At 55.1% G+C, this 17,370-nt stretch overlaps 1 protein-coding gene across 4 annotated transcripts in view; it reads left to right on the top strand.

The window, feature by feature from the left end:
- The window catches only part of LINGO1 (leucine rich repeat and Ig domain containing 1), a 205,531-nt gene that overhangs the window by 178,275 nt on the left and 9,886 nt on the right, over window positions 1–17,370 (top strand). Inside the window, exon 1 of one of the 4 annotated variants that reach the window (XM_001929187.6) lies at window positions 9,304–9,697. The exons of the other annotated variants lie outside the window; for them this stretch is intronic. Coding sequence (XP_001929222.3) covers window positions 9,692–9,697 — 6 coding nt within the window. The 5' untranslated portion in view covers window positions 9,304–9,691. Of the gene's footprint in view, window positions 1–9,303; window positions 9,698–17,370 lie in introns of those variants that run through there. 4 annotated transcript variants of the gene reach the window in all.

Raw genomic sequence — 17,370 nt, 5'->3', positions numbered from 1 at the left:
TCTGTGGACCTCCTCTCTCCCCCCAGCGCTGCCTGACTTCACAGTGGGTCAGGATGCTGGAGAGGTGCAGGGAGGGGGGCAGCCAGTCTCTCTGCCTCTCTCCACACCCTCATCCATCTCCCTCTGCCGTCAGGGAGGGTGTGGGGGGAGCCCATGCTATGCCAAGCGGCAGGCTGCCCCTTCGTTAGTCTTAGCTAACAAGCTGTTTATGGGTGTGACATGACACCTGCTTTCTTCTTTATAACTTCAATAATTTATGGGTATATTAGCGGCCAGACGGCTGCCCTGGGTCCCAGCCAGACGGGACGGGGCGATGCAGCCGGGTGCCTCTGCCGATATTTACTCTTTCTCACCATCAATTATTAAGGGAGCTCTCCTTCGTTTTTACACATAATTACATGCACTGTTATGGTTCAGACTCCCCTGCTCTTAATCCCTCTAGAGAGGGGCCCCGCCTGCCCAACAGGCTAGAGAACCCAGCAGGCAGACACCCTACCTGGGAGAGAGACGGTGGCAGCCTCAGCCCCACACCTCCTCCGCTGAGCTGGAATCACCTTGGCCATTGCCAGGCTTCCTTGGGGTCAGTTGTCTCTCCCCACCATCCCAGGGCCGGGCCTTTGCACCTGCTATTTTCTTTGCTTGCAGTATCATCCCCCACCTCCCATCTGCTGGTGGCCCCGTCCTCACCCTTTGGATTGCAGCTCAGCCATCCCCACCTCCTGGTTATCTATCCTGCCTCCCCAGTGCCTGGTGTGTGTGTGCACAACCTCCCCTGTTTCCTTCATCTCAGCCGAGATCGTTCTGCGCTGAGCCTCCTGGGGCACGGAGGAAGCTTTAGCAAATGTTTATTGAAAGACCGAATGGGAGAATGGATGGATGAAAGCCTCCACCTGCCTCACTATTAATGAGGCTGCTGCAGCACCTGCCCCTCCCCCTCCTCCAGGAAACCCGTCCTTTGCCACAGCCACAGTCTCCCGCTCCTCCCAACTGCTCCAGGCCTTCCTGGTCTGAGCTGGGATCCTCAGAGGGCCACAAGGCCTAGACCCTCCATCTATGCCCCTAGCACCCAGCAGAGGTCAGGTCAGGGTGGCGGGAGGGCAAATCCTGACGATCTCAGCTCTGCTGTGTGACCTGGGGAAACTGCTCACCCTCCCTGATTTTGTTTCCTCATTAGTTATATGGGGATAATAACAGTTCCTTCCTTACTTGGGGTTGTGGTTGAGGCTTACATGAGATAATTTAGAAAAGCACCTAATACAGGGCCCAGCATGTTGTAGGGGCTCAAGCAATTTTCCTTAATCTCAGCTATTCTCTCCATGAAATGAGTTGATGCAAAGTTGAACTGAATAATATTGAATTTTAATCCAATCACCTTATTCACACCTTCTCTTGTCCACACCTCCTTGTTTTTCAGTCCCCCTGCTATGTAGCTGGCCCCAGGCTCGGTTCATGGTGGCCTCTGCAAATATTCCAGATTGATTGGTCAAGACTTTCTCAGCATCTCAGGTCACACTCAGGAAGAGGGAAGGGGGACCAGGCTCTCTCATGCTACAGAAGAATAGACTGAGATCAGAGAGGTAATGTGGTCTCCCCCGAGTTAGTGACAAAGTGGGGAACCAAGCCCTGCCCTCCCACTGGACTTGAAAGCCAGGAAAATTTCCCTGAAGACCCTGTGCCTCAGTTCCTCCTTCTGTAGGAAGACAGAATAATAGAATGGCCATGGGTTGTTGAAAGGATTAAATGAGTGACTTAGAACCATCGTGCCTGCTCATAGTAAACACTCCGGACTGTGGGGTGCAGGATAAGCCCAGCTTTACCACTCCTCTGGAATCAGAGTTGACCATTCTCATTCTTGTTCTTATGCTTTTCTTATATATGTGGCTATCAATACGTAACTTATAGGGTTTGGGGCTTGTTTTAAAATCTTATATAAATGGTACCATCTTGTACATATCTTTGTTTTTTTTCCCCTCAACATTGTGTTTGTGAGAGCACCCACACTGACACATGTGGCTCCAGCTTGTCAGTTTTCATTGCTGCATAGTATTCCCTTGCATGGCTATATCACATTCTGTTCATGCCTCCTTCCAGTGATGGGCATTTAGGGCATTTCTAATTTTTCACTCTTACAAACACTACCCCAGGAACATTCTTGAGCTTCTGTTCCTTGGATACGTTTCTCCAGGATCTATACTCAGGAGGGATTTGTTGGGCCATAGCATGTATATCTTCTCAACCTTACCAAATAACTATCTAGTTGCTGTGTCATTCCTCACCCTGACCAGCAGCAGATAGTTTTCCTGCCTTGTTTCAGTGTTCTCAGCTATACTGGGAGAAAGGAATTTTTATGCCCATTTTACAAATGGAGTATGTATTACTTATTGTTTGCTGCATAACAAGTCATCCCAAAACATAGTGGCTTAAGACAACAAATATTTATTATCTCAGTTTCTAAAGGTCAGGATCCAGGTGAGGTTAGTTGGGTGCCTCTGGCTCAAGGTCTCTCTCTCACAAGGATATAATCAAGGTGTCCACCAGAAAAACAGTCATCTCAAGGCTGGGCTGAGGGAGGTCCGCTTTCAAGTTTGCTTATGTGGCTATTGGTAGGTCTTAGGCCCTCATGGAGTCTTGATTAGAGACATCAGTTCCCTTCCATGTGGGCTTCTCAACAGGGCAGCTAATAACATGGCAGCTGGCTTCTACTATGGAGAGGGGGTACCCAAGAAGGAAGCCACAGTCTTTTTGTAACCTAATCTCAGAAGTGATATTCCATCACTTCTGCCATATTCTGGTCACTAGAGGTGGGTCAATTAGTCCAGACCACAGTCAGGGAGAGCGGATTGCAATAAGGGGGGTTACCAAAAGGGAGGGACCATTGGGGCCATCTTAGGGGCTACCTGTCACAGGGCAGCTGAGACTCAGAGAGGTAAAGTGACTTGCTCAGGGTCACACAGTGGTTAGAGAGCGCCAGGACTAGAACTCAAAACTGCTTGGCTCTGGGGCTGGACATCTTCCGAGCTGCCATGCTCTTTGGCTTAAGTTAATAACAGGTTCTGACTTAAGTTAATAAACAAGTCTCCTGCACAGCCGAACTCAAGACAAGTGCTTAATAAATGGATTTGCTAATAGTGCTGTCTGTTTACACACATTAGCTCAAGTTCCCCCTGACATGATCCGTGGGGACAGCCAAGCCCAGACTCTTGGGAGAAGTCGCTGCCAAGCCTGGAGCCCAGATTCCCAAAGAGCCAAGGAGTGTCCCTTTACATAAACTACTTTTTGTGTTTGCTTTTCTGGTTTTGCTTTCAATTTAATCATTGGGATGGTGTGTGTGTGTGTGTGTGTGTGTGTGTGTGTGTGTGTGTGTGTGTGTGTGTCTAATGGAGTGCACACTTCCCTGTGTTCTTAGGAGAGCTAACTGCAAGGTCAGAAACATCAGATATTTCCCTGGGGGGACTTCAGGGTGGGCAGGGCTGACGAGCCCCTTCACTGACTGACCCCAGACAAATTCTCTGCTTCTCAGCTATTATGGATGCAGCAACCAGGCGCCAATTCAGCAGGCTGAGTAGGGGCCAGTGCCAGGACCTCCCTCATCCCTCTGCTGGCTTCTGCTGTGGATCCTCGAGGAGCCTTTTGGCCTCCTCCTGTTTTCTCCAAGTAGTGGAGGCTGCTGCCTGCATTGCTTCTAGATAAGTGAATGTCACTGATGCTGGACTATTTCCAATAGAGGCATGAGTGATTGAGGACCCCTAGATGAGAGGAGGTGAGAGTTGGGGATTCAAGAGCAGCCCTGAGCCCCATGCCCTGACCCGCTTCTCGAGGGGAACCCATTGATCCTTCCTGATGAATGGATTTTAGTTGAGTTTAATTTGCACACATCAGACCCTCTGGAATCTGGGCTCTGAGGTCTCTGTGGAAACTGGAGGAGACACAAGATCAACCCCTGCCTTCGGGTGTTCCTGATTCTCAAAAGGAAGCACTCGATCCAGGCTTCTTATGATGGGAAGGCTGAAGGGGACCTTACGGTGGACCCCTGACCCTTGTCTTTACAGAGGAGGGGCTGCAGGGTCATGGGGCAGAGAGCAACCCTCGAGTAAGTATACTAACCATAAAAATACCCACATTTATCAAGCGCCTACTGTGGGCCAGGCCCAGCATCAAGTACTGGGTATACATTTGGTCCTCTGTATCCATAGGTTCCACAGCCACAGGTTCAGAGGGCTGACTGCAAAGGACTTGTGCATCTGTGGATTTTAGTATCCATGGGGGTGTCCTATAGCCACAACTGTGCATGAAGTCATGAGATCCTCACAACAAGGCCATGAATTGGGTTCTACTGAAATCCCCATCTTACAGAGGAGGAACCTGAGGCTTAGAGAGGTGCCCACGCATACAAAGGCCGACTCAGAGCAGGAGACTGAGGTGGTTAGAGGAGGCTTCTGGAAGGAGGGGGCCACACAGTACTCTGCATTGGAGGGAGGAGTCAAGGAAGTGAGTCTAGAGTCTGAGAAAGCTGTCAGTGATCAATAAGACATGCCTGCAGTGGGGGCTGCCAGGGAAGAGGGTGCCACAAGGAAATGAGGGTGGGCTTTCCACACCCCTGCCCTTAGAGTCTTGGCCTCAGCCTGTACCCACCGTGGGTGTCTCTCCATGCCAACCAGCACATCTCCACAACCAGCTGGGCCAGCAGCTTTGCAAATAAGTGCCCCTCCCTGTGCCAGCTGTCCCATGCAGGATGTGGCTGACCAAAAGCAAGGGTGCACCCGGATCAGTGTCCTTGAGTAAGTCCTTTCCCTTTTAGGTACCTCGGTCAGACCCTCTGTAACATGCTCAGGTGGGACTCTGGAGTCCCCGCGTCCCTTCTGACTCTTAGGGAAGGAATTAAGAGGGAGCGGGAAGGCCCAAACCCTGGCCACAGCTCTGGGTCTGCCTCTTAGAGGTGACTTTCCTCCCAGCCCCCTCAGAGGGTCCTTCATCCCTCACCCCCTCCACAGCTGCACCAGCACGGGGTTCTGACCTATGGATTTTCTGCCACTTCCTGATCCACTTCACTCCAGCCTGAGTCTTTAGGACTTCATTATATCAGCAGCCTCAGCAAGCCAGCATGCAGGGCTGCAGGGCTTCTTCGGTGGCTCCCGGAGGCTAAAGGGCCCCCAGCTTCTGGGCTTCAGCCTTCTAGAATCTCAGGGGCCTTCAAGGAGCACCCCCTTGTGTCTTCATCTCACTCTCCCCACAGAGCCCTGAACTTAAGAGACCCCAGGCCAACTCCTTATTGCATAACTGGGGAAACTTTCACCCAAGGAGGGCCAGTGACTCCCCCGAAGGTGACACAGCAAATGAATAAAAGTGCTCAGAATCACATTTGTGGCATAAAGTGGAACATGGGGTCCACCTGCTCCTCAGGAACCTCTAGCTGGATGCTGGCTCCAACCCAGCCCCCCAACCCTGCTCCATGCCCAGTGCCATTTGCCCAGCCCCCACCTGCATCCCTGGCTCCTGGTCTCCGTTTTTCTTGCTAATTAGAGGTCTCAGCAATGACTCCACTGTCCCAGGCATTTTAGAGCTGTCATTAATTTCAAGTGCCTTCAGAAATAATCATCATCGTAAAACCCCAAGAGCTGCTGGGATGCAAACAGGCAGGACCAGCACAAAGCAGGCATGCAGGCAGGCCTATGTGTGCCACCCCTTCTTTCCTGTGCCTCGGGGGACTGGGTCCTGCCTCCTTGGCCTCTCAAGAGTCAGGGAGAGCAGGGCTTGTGCTCTGACACCACACGCAGAGCTTCCAAACCCAGCTCTACCTCTTACACAGAGTAAACTTGGGCAAGTCACCAGCCCTCCCGGAGCCTCAGTTTTTTTCATCTGTACAATGGGGATAGCAAATCCCAATCCTGAAGTGAGATGAAGTATGTAAAGCATAGCGCAGAGCCTGGCTTTCAGAGGGAGCCGAATAAATATTAGAGGGTCCTGCCCCTCCTCCAGAGTCCCCTGACAGACCCATTCCAGCTGCTCTGCTTTGCTGTGAGCACCCAGGCTGCAGCAGCCTGCCTGCTTCTTCCAGCCATCAATTCCTGCTTATTGGGACTTGCTGAGTTTTCACCCCAAAGCCAGGATGTGCTGGGTGCCCACTCTGGAGACATGCTGTCTCAGGCCTGCTCTTGGAAGCTCCTAGTCTGACAGAGAGGAAGGAGATTTGCCTGGAAGGGCATTTCAGCCTGAGGAGGAGAGACAGAAGTAGAAGGAAATGGCCCTCCTTTGGTGTTGAAGCCCAGGTGGGAACCAAGGAGAGGGCATGCCGAGCAGGTGGGCCAGTAAGGACAAAGGCTTGGAGCCGTGGGTGAACATTCTTCAGCTGCAGCTCCAGGGCGTGACCTCGGCTTGTGCCATTGAAGTCTTGGACTGGGCCATTCCGATGTTGCACAGTTAGCATGGCCCTTGGATCCCTGAGAGGGCCTTGTTGGGGACCACCCCACCAGACAGGAGAGGAAAGAAACCTGTGCCCTGTGACAGGCCCCCTCCCTTATATGGAGTTTCTGGTGACAAGGCCAGCGGCTGGCACCCTCACCAGGCCCAGGATGGGACCTCAAAAAGGATTTCCTCTAAGTTCTTCCCCTCAATGCTTCCCCTTCCCCATTATTTGCCCAGGTGTATATAAGACAGAGGGCTGGGAGGGGTCATTTCTTTCAGAGAAGCAGAAGGGGAAACGGCTTGGATACTATTTACAATGGAGAACTAAGACTGCGACAGTTCCTCCCAGACACACAACTCCTTGGTCACCCCTGCCGCTCCAAGGTACAGAGGGACAATCGCGGGCTCCAGAAGACCTCACCCCGGGACTCCAACTTCCTTAGCCAGCATCTGGGGATTGAGGGTGGGGGCAGTAAGGCTCTGCCCCATTTCTCCGTCGAGATCACTGAGGCAGGGAGCAGGTGAGTCGGGGGCGGAGATCTGCGGTGGCCGTGCAGTGCCTGCGTCAGTCGCCGCACCAGGAATAGCCCCCGCCCCCGCCCCCGCCCCGCAGCGGGTCTGCGCGCCCGCCGGGAGCCTGGCGGAGCCTTTACGCAGAGCGAGAGTGTCTATTCCTGTCGGGCTGGTGGGAGGAGGCGGCGCGGGAGGGCGGGAGCTCACGGGTAACTCACACAAACAGCCGGGGTGGGGGAGCCGGGGAGCCTGGAAAGGGGGTCCAGGCGACAGAGTTGAGGGGCCAGGGAGCCGCCTGCGCTGGGCTCTTGAAGGGAGGGGGACTCCTGTGTCGGTTTCTTTCTTCCCCTCCCACCCCTAAGACCCTCCGCCAAGCCTGCCCCCTCCTGGCTTACGCGGGTGGTGGGGGAGGGGGGAGGCTGGAAAGCGATTCCAATCCTCTATTCGTGGCTTTACTAACTGTTTGACCCCTGGGAAGCCACAGAAACTCTCTGGTCCTGGGGTTCCTTCTCTCTGTCACAGGGGGCCAACAGCGCCCCCTCCCAGGGTTGTTGGAGGATGAATGCAGAGTGCCCAGCACAGTATCCTCACTTGCTAAGAGGTAGCTCCACTTAGGCCTAGAGACGTAGAAGACAGGAGATGGTTCTCCAGGCAGAACTGTCCGGAGCGCGGTGCGGCAGTGAGCCTGAGAAGTACCCAACTCTGTTTAGCTAGAACAGAATGTCTGTGCAACTCTTTGGACTGCCTGTGAAGCTGAATAGTGGAAAAGTAAGATGGTGCTGGGGTGGGGACAGACTGGTGGCCCCACCATGCCGGCCAGGTATCTGCAGTGAATGTTAGGCAGGCTCCATGCAGGACGGGGCACTGGGAGCAGGATCCTCGCGTCTGCCCCAGACATGGAGAGGCCTTGGGCCAGTCTCCCACTCCCTTCCCTGGGAGCCTTAGCATCCTTTTCTGCGGGGACTCCTACCCCTGTGGGTTCCAGGTATCAGGAGCACTGAAGTGCTCATGGGATGCACTCCCAGCAGTGGAGAAGGGCGAGCTGCCAGGTGATGTCAGCATTGATGGTTATTCTAACCAATCTAGTTTAGTGTTAAAGGGTATCTGGCTTCAAGGAAATGGAAGGGGATGTACAGTGGAAGGAAGTGAGGTCCCAAAGGTTGTAGCTCACTCTGCGGGCTTTGCCAAGACACCCCCGTCAGCCGATTCTCTGTCTGCCGGTCAAGGACGATTAGGGTTTCTGAAGAGAAGTCTCTTTCCTTAGGCCTAAGTATATGGCCCTCAACTCAGAATCCCCTGGACCTTTGGGAAGGGGGGGTGAGGGACAGCCAAGCCCACATTGAGGCTCTGCGTTGCCCTCTGCTGGCCGCTGGGTGCAGTGCCTGTGCCTAGAGCCGGCCAGAGCTGCCTGCTGCCCTCTGCTGGGCAAGGAAACCAGGCTGGGCGGGGACCCAGACTGCAAAAGAAGGCGCAAGACCCCGCTCCGGGTAGAGCTGCGGGGCTGGCGCTCCTTCCTCGCACTCCCCTGGAGCTTCCCTCTCTTCCTGCCTTGCTCCGAGGCCGCCAGGTTGTGGGCCCAACAGGGATTCTCAGACAACTCTGAGAAGAAGGGACAAGGCGCAGGACCGAGGCTCCCGGCCTGACCCTTCCCACGCCGTCCTCCAAACAACCCTGGGCTGGTGGGGAGCCTTGCCGGTTCACGTGCGTGTGTCGGTCCACACGGCATTGTGCAGTAACCCCGGTTAACACGTGTGAACACACTCATGCGCTCACATGTACACGCGAGAGGCCACGCGAGGGTGCGCACACACCCCAGGGAGGACCGCAGGCCAGACTCCCCTGGGCCGCCGCGGCGCGGGACTCGTAGGGGCGCGGCCGTGTGCGGGGCTGAGGCACGCTGGTAACGGCCATCGCGCAAGGCTGGCGCGCCCCTTGTCTGTGCCCCTGGCCAGTTTCGCTGCCCCACCCGTGCAGGGCGGTGGTCGGGACGCTCCTCGCACTCCGCCCCCTTCGCTGAAAGGAGCGCCCCACCTTACCTCCCCCCGCCTCGGTTTTGCGGCCGCGCCTTCTCCTCCCCCGCCCGGCTCCCGCCGCTCGCTTGCTCCCTCCCTCCCTCGGTCCCTCCTCCCTCCCTGGCTCGCTCCTCGCTCCTCGCTCCTCGCGCTCCCTCCCCGCGCCGCGGCAGAGCGCGGAGCCGGGGCGGGAGCCGGCGCGGGAGCCGGAGCGGACGGCCGGCGACAGCGCAGGCGGCGGCGGGTCTTGGTCCCGGCCCCGGAGCGCGTGGAGTCCCCATCCGCGCCGCTCCGGCCTCTCTCCCGACGCGGGGCTCCGAGCAGCATGCGCGGCCGCTGCCCGCCGGCGTCAGCCCTGGCCTCGGCCCCGTTGCGGAGCGCGCCTGGCCTCGACCCCGGCCCCAGCGGCAGAGGCGGCGGCGGCGGCCGCTCCAGGCCGGCCCGGGGCGCAGAACCAGGCTCGTGGAGCCCGCGTCGTGCGTCCTGAGCACGCCCGCCCCTCCGCCCGCCGGGGCCGCGGCCTCCCCCCTGCCCACTCCCCGGCCCTTGCCCCGGCCCCGGCACCAGCTTGGCTCCGGCAGGCGTGGGAGAGACAGACAGACAGACGAACGGATAGCCCCGCGAGGGCGAGCGGACTGCCGGGCGGAGGTGTCGGAGGAGGAGGAGGAGGAGTAGACGGAGGAGGGGGCTGGGCAGGGGCTGGGGCCCGGCGGGGGAGACATGCGATTGGTGACCGAGCTGAGCGGACGGACAGCGCGCCCGAGATGCAGGTGAGCCCGGCGGCCGCGGCCCAGCCCCAAGTGGGCAGCCCGGCGGCGAGCGCCCCTGGGGGTCGCCGTTAGCCTGGGCCGCGCCCTCCTGGGGCTGTGGGGCACCCCAGCGTCACCTAGACCCGCTTTGGGGTCACAGATATGACTCCCCCCCCCCCGCCCAAAGCCCTAGAAATGAAGATTCCTGCTTTCTCGTACCTCCCACTCCAACAAATTCCAGGTTGACTAGCTAGGACCCGGAGCTGTGGAGGGGTCCCAGTGCTGTTCGTCCTCTGCCCCCCTCCTTTTCTGAGCACTGGTCACCCTGAAGGATAAGTCCCTAGCACGGGGTGCCCGCCTCTCTCCATAGACCCTAGACACCCCAGGCAGCCCTAGCCAGCACAGCACCAGGTTCCTTAAGCCGGTGGATGCAGGTCAGGGACGGGCTTTCTCCACAGGCACCGGGCTGGGCACCACCTCCCTCCCCTAACCTGGAGCAGCCTCTTTCTAGCTCCTGCCCATCGAGGGAGAGGAAGAGGCAAATGGGGGCTAGGAGAGTGGGAGAGAGGGACTTGGGGTTGAGGAGGACCCAGGAACCATTTAGGGGCCTCCCCTTTGTCTTCAGCCTTTGCTTCCCACTTCCTCCTGCCCCACTTTTCATTCTGAAGCAGACCTGGTGGGAGGTGGGAACCAGCTGAGCAGAAGAGGCCTCCTTCTCGACCCCCTACCTCTGCAAGGAGGGCTGTGGGCTTCCCGATCCCCCAGGCACCTCCAGGTGGATCCCACTTTGAGGAGGGGTGGGGTCAGGCCCACCCCGCCATGCCCTCCTGTCTCTTGTCCTGGGTCCCAGCCCTGGTTGTGCCAGTGTCGGCATCTCTTCTTTGTTCTCGGAGGTCCTGGGGTCAGGCTGGGGAAAAGGGGCATCTGGGAGTAGGGCAACAGCTCTGCCCTGGTGGGGTGGGAGTGCAGGAAGCCTGAGGTGGGGGCAGTGCCATCTGGGCAAGCCCCTTCCCTGCTAGCCCAGCCCTCCCCCAGGTTTCCTATACTCATCTTGGGCAGCCAGCTGGAGGGTGTGCAGCCCAACCTGGCCCATGGCTCCGGCTCAGCCCTGCTGGTCATTATGCCAGTGTCTCCGGCACTGGTGCCTCCCATGCCCAGGGAGAAATGAGCCGGGGCATCCAGGCGGCAGAGAGCCTGGGGCTTCCCCACAGCCAGTGAGCAGCACTATGAAGGAAGGGAGGGTCAGCTGCTTCCAGCCCTTTGTCCTTGTTTGGGCCAGGAGGGGCTCAGAGTCCTCACACCTCTGGAAAGATGCCAGCACCTGGTTTGCTGGGACAGCTTGCCTGCCCTTCCTGCTTTCTTCCCATAGCCTGAGGCAGGGGAGAGGGGATGAGGTTGCAGAGGGGAGAGGCCAAGAACTCCTCATAGGGCTTCCTGGCCGCACCCAGCTGCCCCTCCTGGAGTGGGGCTTAGCATAAGCAAGGGCAGGCTCCCTGTGGCATCCTTGTTGTCTCTGTCCCCTCTCCCACTCCCTGCCAATTAAAGTTTGAGGTGGCCCTTGGGTAGGGAGGGCTTGGTCAAGGCTGCAATGCTCCCCAGTTTCTGGAGTTAGAGTGGGTCCCTCATCCAAAGAGTCAGGTTTTAGGAGATGAGTGGGTGCTCAGGGCCGAGGTGTCATGGCCTGTGGGCTGAGGGCAATGGGGAGACTGCTCTCCCCCTTGCAGTAGTCCTCTTTGATCCTAGGGATCAGCTCCTCCATCCCCTGCCTCTGAGCACCCATTTTCCCTATACTAGATATTTTCTAGTATATATACACTAGGATATCTAGGGGGATATCAAAGTAAAAAAAAAAAAAAAAAAGTCTCGTGAGGGTGGGTCGTTGTTCAGCAAAAAGCCACACAGGATCCCTGGTACCTGTGATGGCTCATCTGGTGCTGCTGCTGTCCAGGTGCCACCAAAGCAAATGGTGAGAGGATCATGATTGGGTCTGGGGGTTGGAGGAAATGCATTCCTTTTAAGAAATGAAGCAGTCCAGTGATTTGCACAGGGTCCCATGGAAGCATGAGGCAGTGTGTCAGGTGCAGGTTTGAGGAAGTGAGTCCTCTGGGGCTAGGGAAGCACCAGGGAGGGGAGGCTTTCAGTGGTGGTGGTTTCAGAGCCAGAGACTTGGTTTTGCTGGCTGGGGTCTCTTGGTCTAGCTGTTCTGTGCTCTTTGGAAGGATGGTGGCCTTCCAGCCCCAGGGTCCCTCCCTCCTGATGGTTACCCATTAATGGCTCTCTGTTCTGTCCCCACCAATCCCCTTACATATCCCACATATCCCCCCATCACCTGGCTTGGTTCAGCATTCCTACCCAAAAGTCTTTGCTTCTCCTGGCCCCTCCTCTAGGAAGCCTCCCTGACTTCTCCATGTCACTGACCCTTCTTCTCCAGGCACCCACAGTGTAGAAAGAATCACACTGGTTTGTGCCTAATATTGTACCACCTAATTCATTCACGCATTTATTCTACACATCCTGATCTGCCCTGCTCTGCTCTGGGCTGGGCTCTCCCATGGCCCCCATGGATTGCCTTGAACACCTGGGCAATCCTGTACCCATCCCTTGGGCTCCCCTGCCTGGCCCCTGGAATAGGGAAGGTGCTGGAGCCACCAGGGAGCAGCTGGTTCTGGTGGCAAGAACTACCTGAAGGGGACACAGTCAGTGTCTTTAGCCTGTAATGGATGGACAGGGATAGGTGATGTCAAGGATGCCCCAGGCAGGGGTTGGGGAGAGCCAAGGCAGAGTATTCAGTAGCACACAGCCGCACTTAGAGAAGGATGGGATTTGTTCCTGGGGCTGAGGCAGGCAGAGGACCTCCAGGAAGAGAGAGAGACTGGGTATCTCTGGAGGGAGTAGAAGACTTGGCAGAGACACAGAAAGCAGGATTCCAGCATCAGGGATGGTTTTTCTTTTTTTTTTTTTTTTTTTTTTTTTGGTAGAAAGAGTGTGGGAAGGTAAGTTCATTTCCAAATGCATTTAAGGCATGCTGACCTTTGTTTATTATGTGCTGAAAGAATGAATTAACATCCTTGGGTTCTGTGGATCCGGTAGAGTTGTGCTGACAGCTGTCTCCTGTTCATGTGTGTTCAGTTCCTCCAATGTTATTTAATAGTGAGGTTGTTGCATGTGGTCCCTGAAGCCAGATGCCTGGGTTCACATCTCAGCTCTACGACCATCTCACTCTGGGATGTGGGGCAAGTTACTTAATCTCTTGGGCCTCCATAAATTGAGGATAACAAGGGGGCCATTGTGAAGACTGAGTATGTTCATGTGTTCAAAGCATTTCGAACAATGCCTGGTACACACTAAACTCTCCAGAACTGCTATCAATGCTGTGCTCTCAGAGTTCATATCAATGCTGTGCTCTCAGTCAAATCTGGTTCAGAGATCTGATTTCATAGCTGAGAAAACCGAGAGCCAGAGAAGTAGAATGACTTGCCCAATGCCTTCTTCCTGACCTGTGGTCTGGGATTCTTTCTCATCGGTCTAGGCACGGCCTGTTAATTAATTAATCAATATATTTACTACTGCTGCTCTTCATATAATGAACATCAGGGCCCTACTCCCCAACCCGAGCACTGACACTTTAATAACGACATACATCGTCCCCTGTTTTTCTTCTCACTCCATCCCTTGGCAACTGCTACCCTACATTATCTATTTAGCCTTCTCTTGCCTTTTAAAAACCTTGTATTTCAATATAGATAAATTACTCAGATTTAGCTATTTTTGAACTTTGTAACAGGAGCATGAACACTGTACATGGCCCCTGTAATTTGCTGTTTTTCTTCATCGTCCTATTCCTAAGCTTCATCCCCACTGTTGCCAATAATGGTAGATGTAGTTCATTCATTTTACTGAGGTGTAATGATCTGTTGTTTCAACGTAAACTGTATTTCTTCTTCTTCTTCTATTAATGGGCCTGTGGGTTGTTTCTCCTTTTGCTCTGACAATGCTGGTGAACCTTCTTGTCCCTTCCTCTGAAACAATACGCTGAGCATCCCTGGGGCACGTAGCAAGGAGCAGAATTGCTGGGCCTTAGGGCATGTTCATGTTCGACTTTGCTAAGAAATGTGCCACTGTGGTTTTCCAATTGGTCGGACCAGGTATGCTTCCCCCAGCAGGAGAGGAGTATCTCTGTCACTCCCCGCCCTCATCTACACTCAGGATGGTCAGGCATCTTGACTTTTCCTGATCAAATGCGCCTTAAATGCTCTTACATTATGACCTGGATTTGCATTTCTGGAGTTCACGGTTTCTGATGTATGGGATGGGGGTTGAGACGGGCAGCAGCCAGTGTGTAGCGGATGCTTGCATACTATGTAATCATCCCCTTTGCTCTTCAGTTTCTCCAAGTGTTGGGATGCTGTCTGTACTAACCCTGAGCTCAGGGATGGGCAAGAGCCATCGGGGAGGACTTCCCAGGGAAGTGGGAATGAAGGAGGAGCCAGGAGAAACTAAGTCCCCACACATTTAGAGCCCCTGGAACCCAAGTGGCTCTGTGTTCACCAGCAAGATGGGCAAGGGTGGTCCTAGCTTAGGAGGTGGCGGGAACCTGTGCTTCATGATTTTAATAATGCATAGCCTCCCGATAAACCCCGTCTGTAGACCCTGGCACCTGGCACAGGGCTCGGCCTTGGTGGGTGCTTAATAAGAATTTGGTGACCCAAGGAGTGAACGCTAAGGAACAAATATATGTTTTCCCTCTTTCATTCCCACATCCTTGGGGAGCCCTCCCTAACTGCCCTTGCCCACTGAGAGACTGAAGGGGGGCTGTGCAAGGTGGCTCCTAGGCATTTGCAAGGCCCCCTCCTTGAGGCCGTGAAGCCCCTGCATATCTGCAGTGGCCGAGAAGCCTGGCTGGTAAGCTCGTTGGGAGCAGTTCCTTCTGCCAGCCTGGTGCACCAACAATTGATCCCACACTGCTTTCGCCACCCGGGCCTGGGGCCCTGGAGCTGGTTAGAGATGAGTGACGGGGCTGGTGGAATAATTATGCCTATTTCATGTGACACCCAAATTGATTGCCGCCAGGGTGACATTACCAGGGCATTGTTCCTCATCTCCAACCTCTTATTACATGTTATTAGGGTGTGTGGCATGTGTGTGTGTGTTTTTCTATTTTTTCCCATTTCGGAGAATTGATCTCCCTCTGCCACCTCCTTTGCTTCCCTCTGCAGAGAACCTGCTCCAGGCCCTGGGAGGGGTGGCGGCTCAGCCAGCAGGTTTCGTCTGCCTGGACCCGTGCAGGACTGCAGATGCTGTTGGGGGCTGGCCATGTCAAGTGCCTTTATTTGAGTGGAAGATGGGGGTATCTCAGAGCTAAGAGGGACGGCTGAGGTGTGGATCCCAGCAGAGGAGTCTTCCTGTAGTGTCCCCGATCCACGGTCTCTGCTTGCACACCTCTCGTGACAGCCTGCTCACTCACTGTCCACCAAGACACATCTTCCATCCTGAACTATCTGATCTTCCATTTGATTCCTTACTGAATGGGCCTCCTCTGCGACTCCTCTGGGACTCTGCCAGTGGGTCTTGGCCTCGCCCTGTGGGCCTGCGCTAGACCCTTTGCACCCTCTGCCTGGGGACACCCCTTAGAAATTTGCAGAGATGCCAGGCCCTCCCAAATCTGGGCTTCTTATGAATGGGCAGCCAGGCGATGGCATCACTTGTGCCTGAGCAGAACACACCACCAGTATGTGTCTGACCAGAGGGGTGCATCTCCTCTCGACACCGAGAGCCTTAGTATATACACTTGGTTGGAAAAATTGGCTTGAGCAAGAGGTTGGCCAAGATTCTCTTGAGCAGAGAGGGCTCTGAAGAGTCAGTGCCAAGAGAGGGGGGGCAAGTGTTTTTATTTGTAGGTTGCCTGTCCATGTTATAAATAACTCACTAGACCTGGGTTTTAGTGTATTGGGGGGTTGTTTGAAAGTCGTTTCTCCCTTTCGAGGCAGCAATCATGCAGAGCTTCACCTGTCCCTGACCTGGCCACACCATGAATGGAGAGGCTCTGTGACCCTCACATGACGTTGGGGAGGGAGGGTGGCTGCAGTCAGGAGCCTGGGGTTCTTCCTAGGCCCTAACCCTGTGATGCCATGGACCTTGGACAAGTAAGTCCCTGATGCTCTTGGGCCTCAGTTTCCTCACCTGTGCAGTGGTGTTTAAGGTTATCCTGCCTCTGGAGTTAAGCAAGCTCATTGACCTTTGGCAGGTGAATTAATGGCTTGGGACCCCAGTTCCTCATCAGTAAAGTGGTGCTAATAGTACTCCCGTCCCAGGGTATGTGGTGAGGGTTGGTGGGGTCATTCTGCAAAGCATTTAGTTTATGTGCTCCATATAAATGTCTTGTCCCTTCTCTCTCCATGAATTCTCTGCTTCCAGCCCTGTGAGGGCACTATAAAATCTGCCATTCCCTTTTCTAAATGAGAAGTTTAGAGCCCCGAAATACGAAGCCACTTGCCCACAAGCACGCAGCTCAGCAGCCCTTGAACTTGAGTCATGGAGAAGCTGTCTACCAGAGTCGTCAGGACAACCTGTGGTCTTAGCTGCCTCGGGCCTAATTCCAGCTCCGCCACTTAGCCCCGGGGTGATTTGGGGCAGGTCGCATCACTCTCTGTGCCCCAGTTCTCTGATCTGTAAAATGGGAATGATAATACCAACTTCATCGGATTGTCATGAAGATGAAACAAGTTCATGTCTGAATTCATGCCATGCTAGCTTTGTGACCTTGAGCAAGTTACAGAAACCTCTTTGCGACCTTGAGCAAATGACAGAACCTCTTTGTGCTTCTGTCTTTTCGGTCTGCAAAATAAGACAAATAACAGGTCCTACCTCAACAGGTTGTGGTGAGATGAAATTAATTTTTATATGTAAAGTACTTAGAATAATGCCTGGCACACCCAAAGCCCTCTATTCGGATTTTTCCAATCATCATCATCATCATAATACTTATTAGGTCTCTGGCTGTCAAATCCCACACAAGATCCACCACTCCCTTCAGCTTCCCCATTCACACCCTGGGTTTCTGAGGCTGTGACGTCCCCCCCAGTCTAAGCCCAAGGTTCGTGGCCCTCCCAGGTGGGGACTGACTGGTTTCCAGGCCTTGCCTGAAATGGACCAGCCTGAGCTGTTCCCAAGGTCAATGAGCCCGAGGGCTGGAGCATTGGGGAGAGGGCCCTGGGGTGCTTCAGACAGAGGGGGGCTCGTTGGAGATGAGGCAGGTGTGTCTGCAGGTGCCTCCCAGGGGTCCCCTGGCGTAGGCGGTAGATGGGGCCAGTGGCCTTTAGGGGCACCCTTCTTGTCCCCGAGGGCCTGGGTTGGCCTCTCAGACCTTGAGAGAGATGGGAAGGGGGGTAAAAGTGGTACAAGGCCTGCACTTCCTGGAGCCTCGTCAGGTCCCCAGATGGCTGCTTGCCTACCCCTCTTCAATTCCAGAGCAGCACCAATCCAAGGAGGAGTGCAGTCTACCCGGATAGGCCCGGCACAGACAGCAAGGAAGCTTCCCAGAACTAGTGGCTCCCTCCTGGTTCCTTCCCCCAGGCTGGCTCCTAGCTTCCCGGCTGGCCTCCCACCTCAGAACAACCCTGTGGAAGGGCAGGCATGACTCACCCAGGTCCAGGACTCACCCAAGCTCACACAGCAGGGCAGGGTGCCCTGGCTGG

Source organism: Sus scrofa, chromosome 7 (genome assembly GCF_000003025.6).
Source record: "Sus scrofa isolate TJ Tabasco breed Duroc chromosome 7, Sscrofa11.1, whole genome shotgun sequence".
NCBI classification, from domain to species: Eukaryota; Metazoa; Chordata; class Mammalia; order Artiodactyla; family Suidae; genus Sus; species Sus scrofa.
Note: the sequence above shows the minus strand (reverse complement) of the source record. Positions and strands in the feature narration are given on the sequence as shown.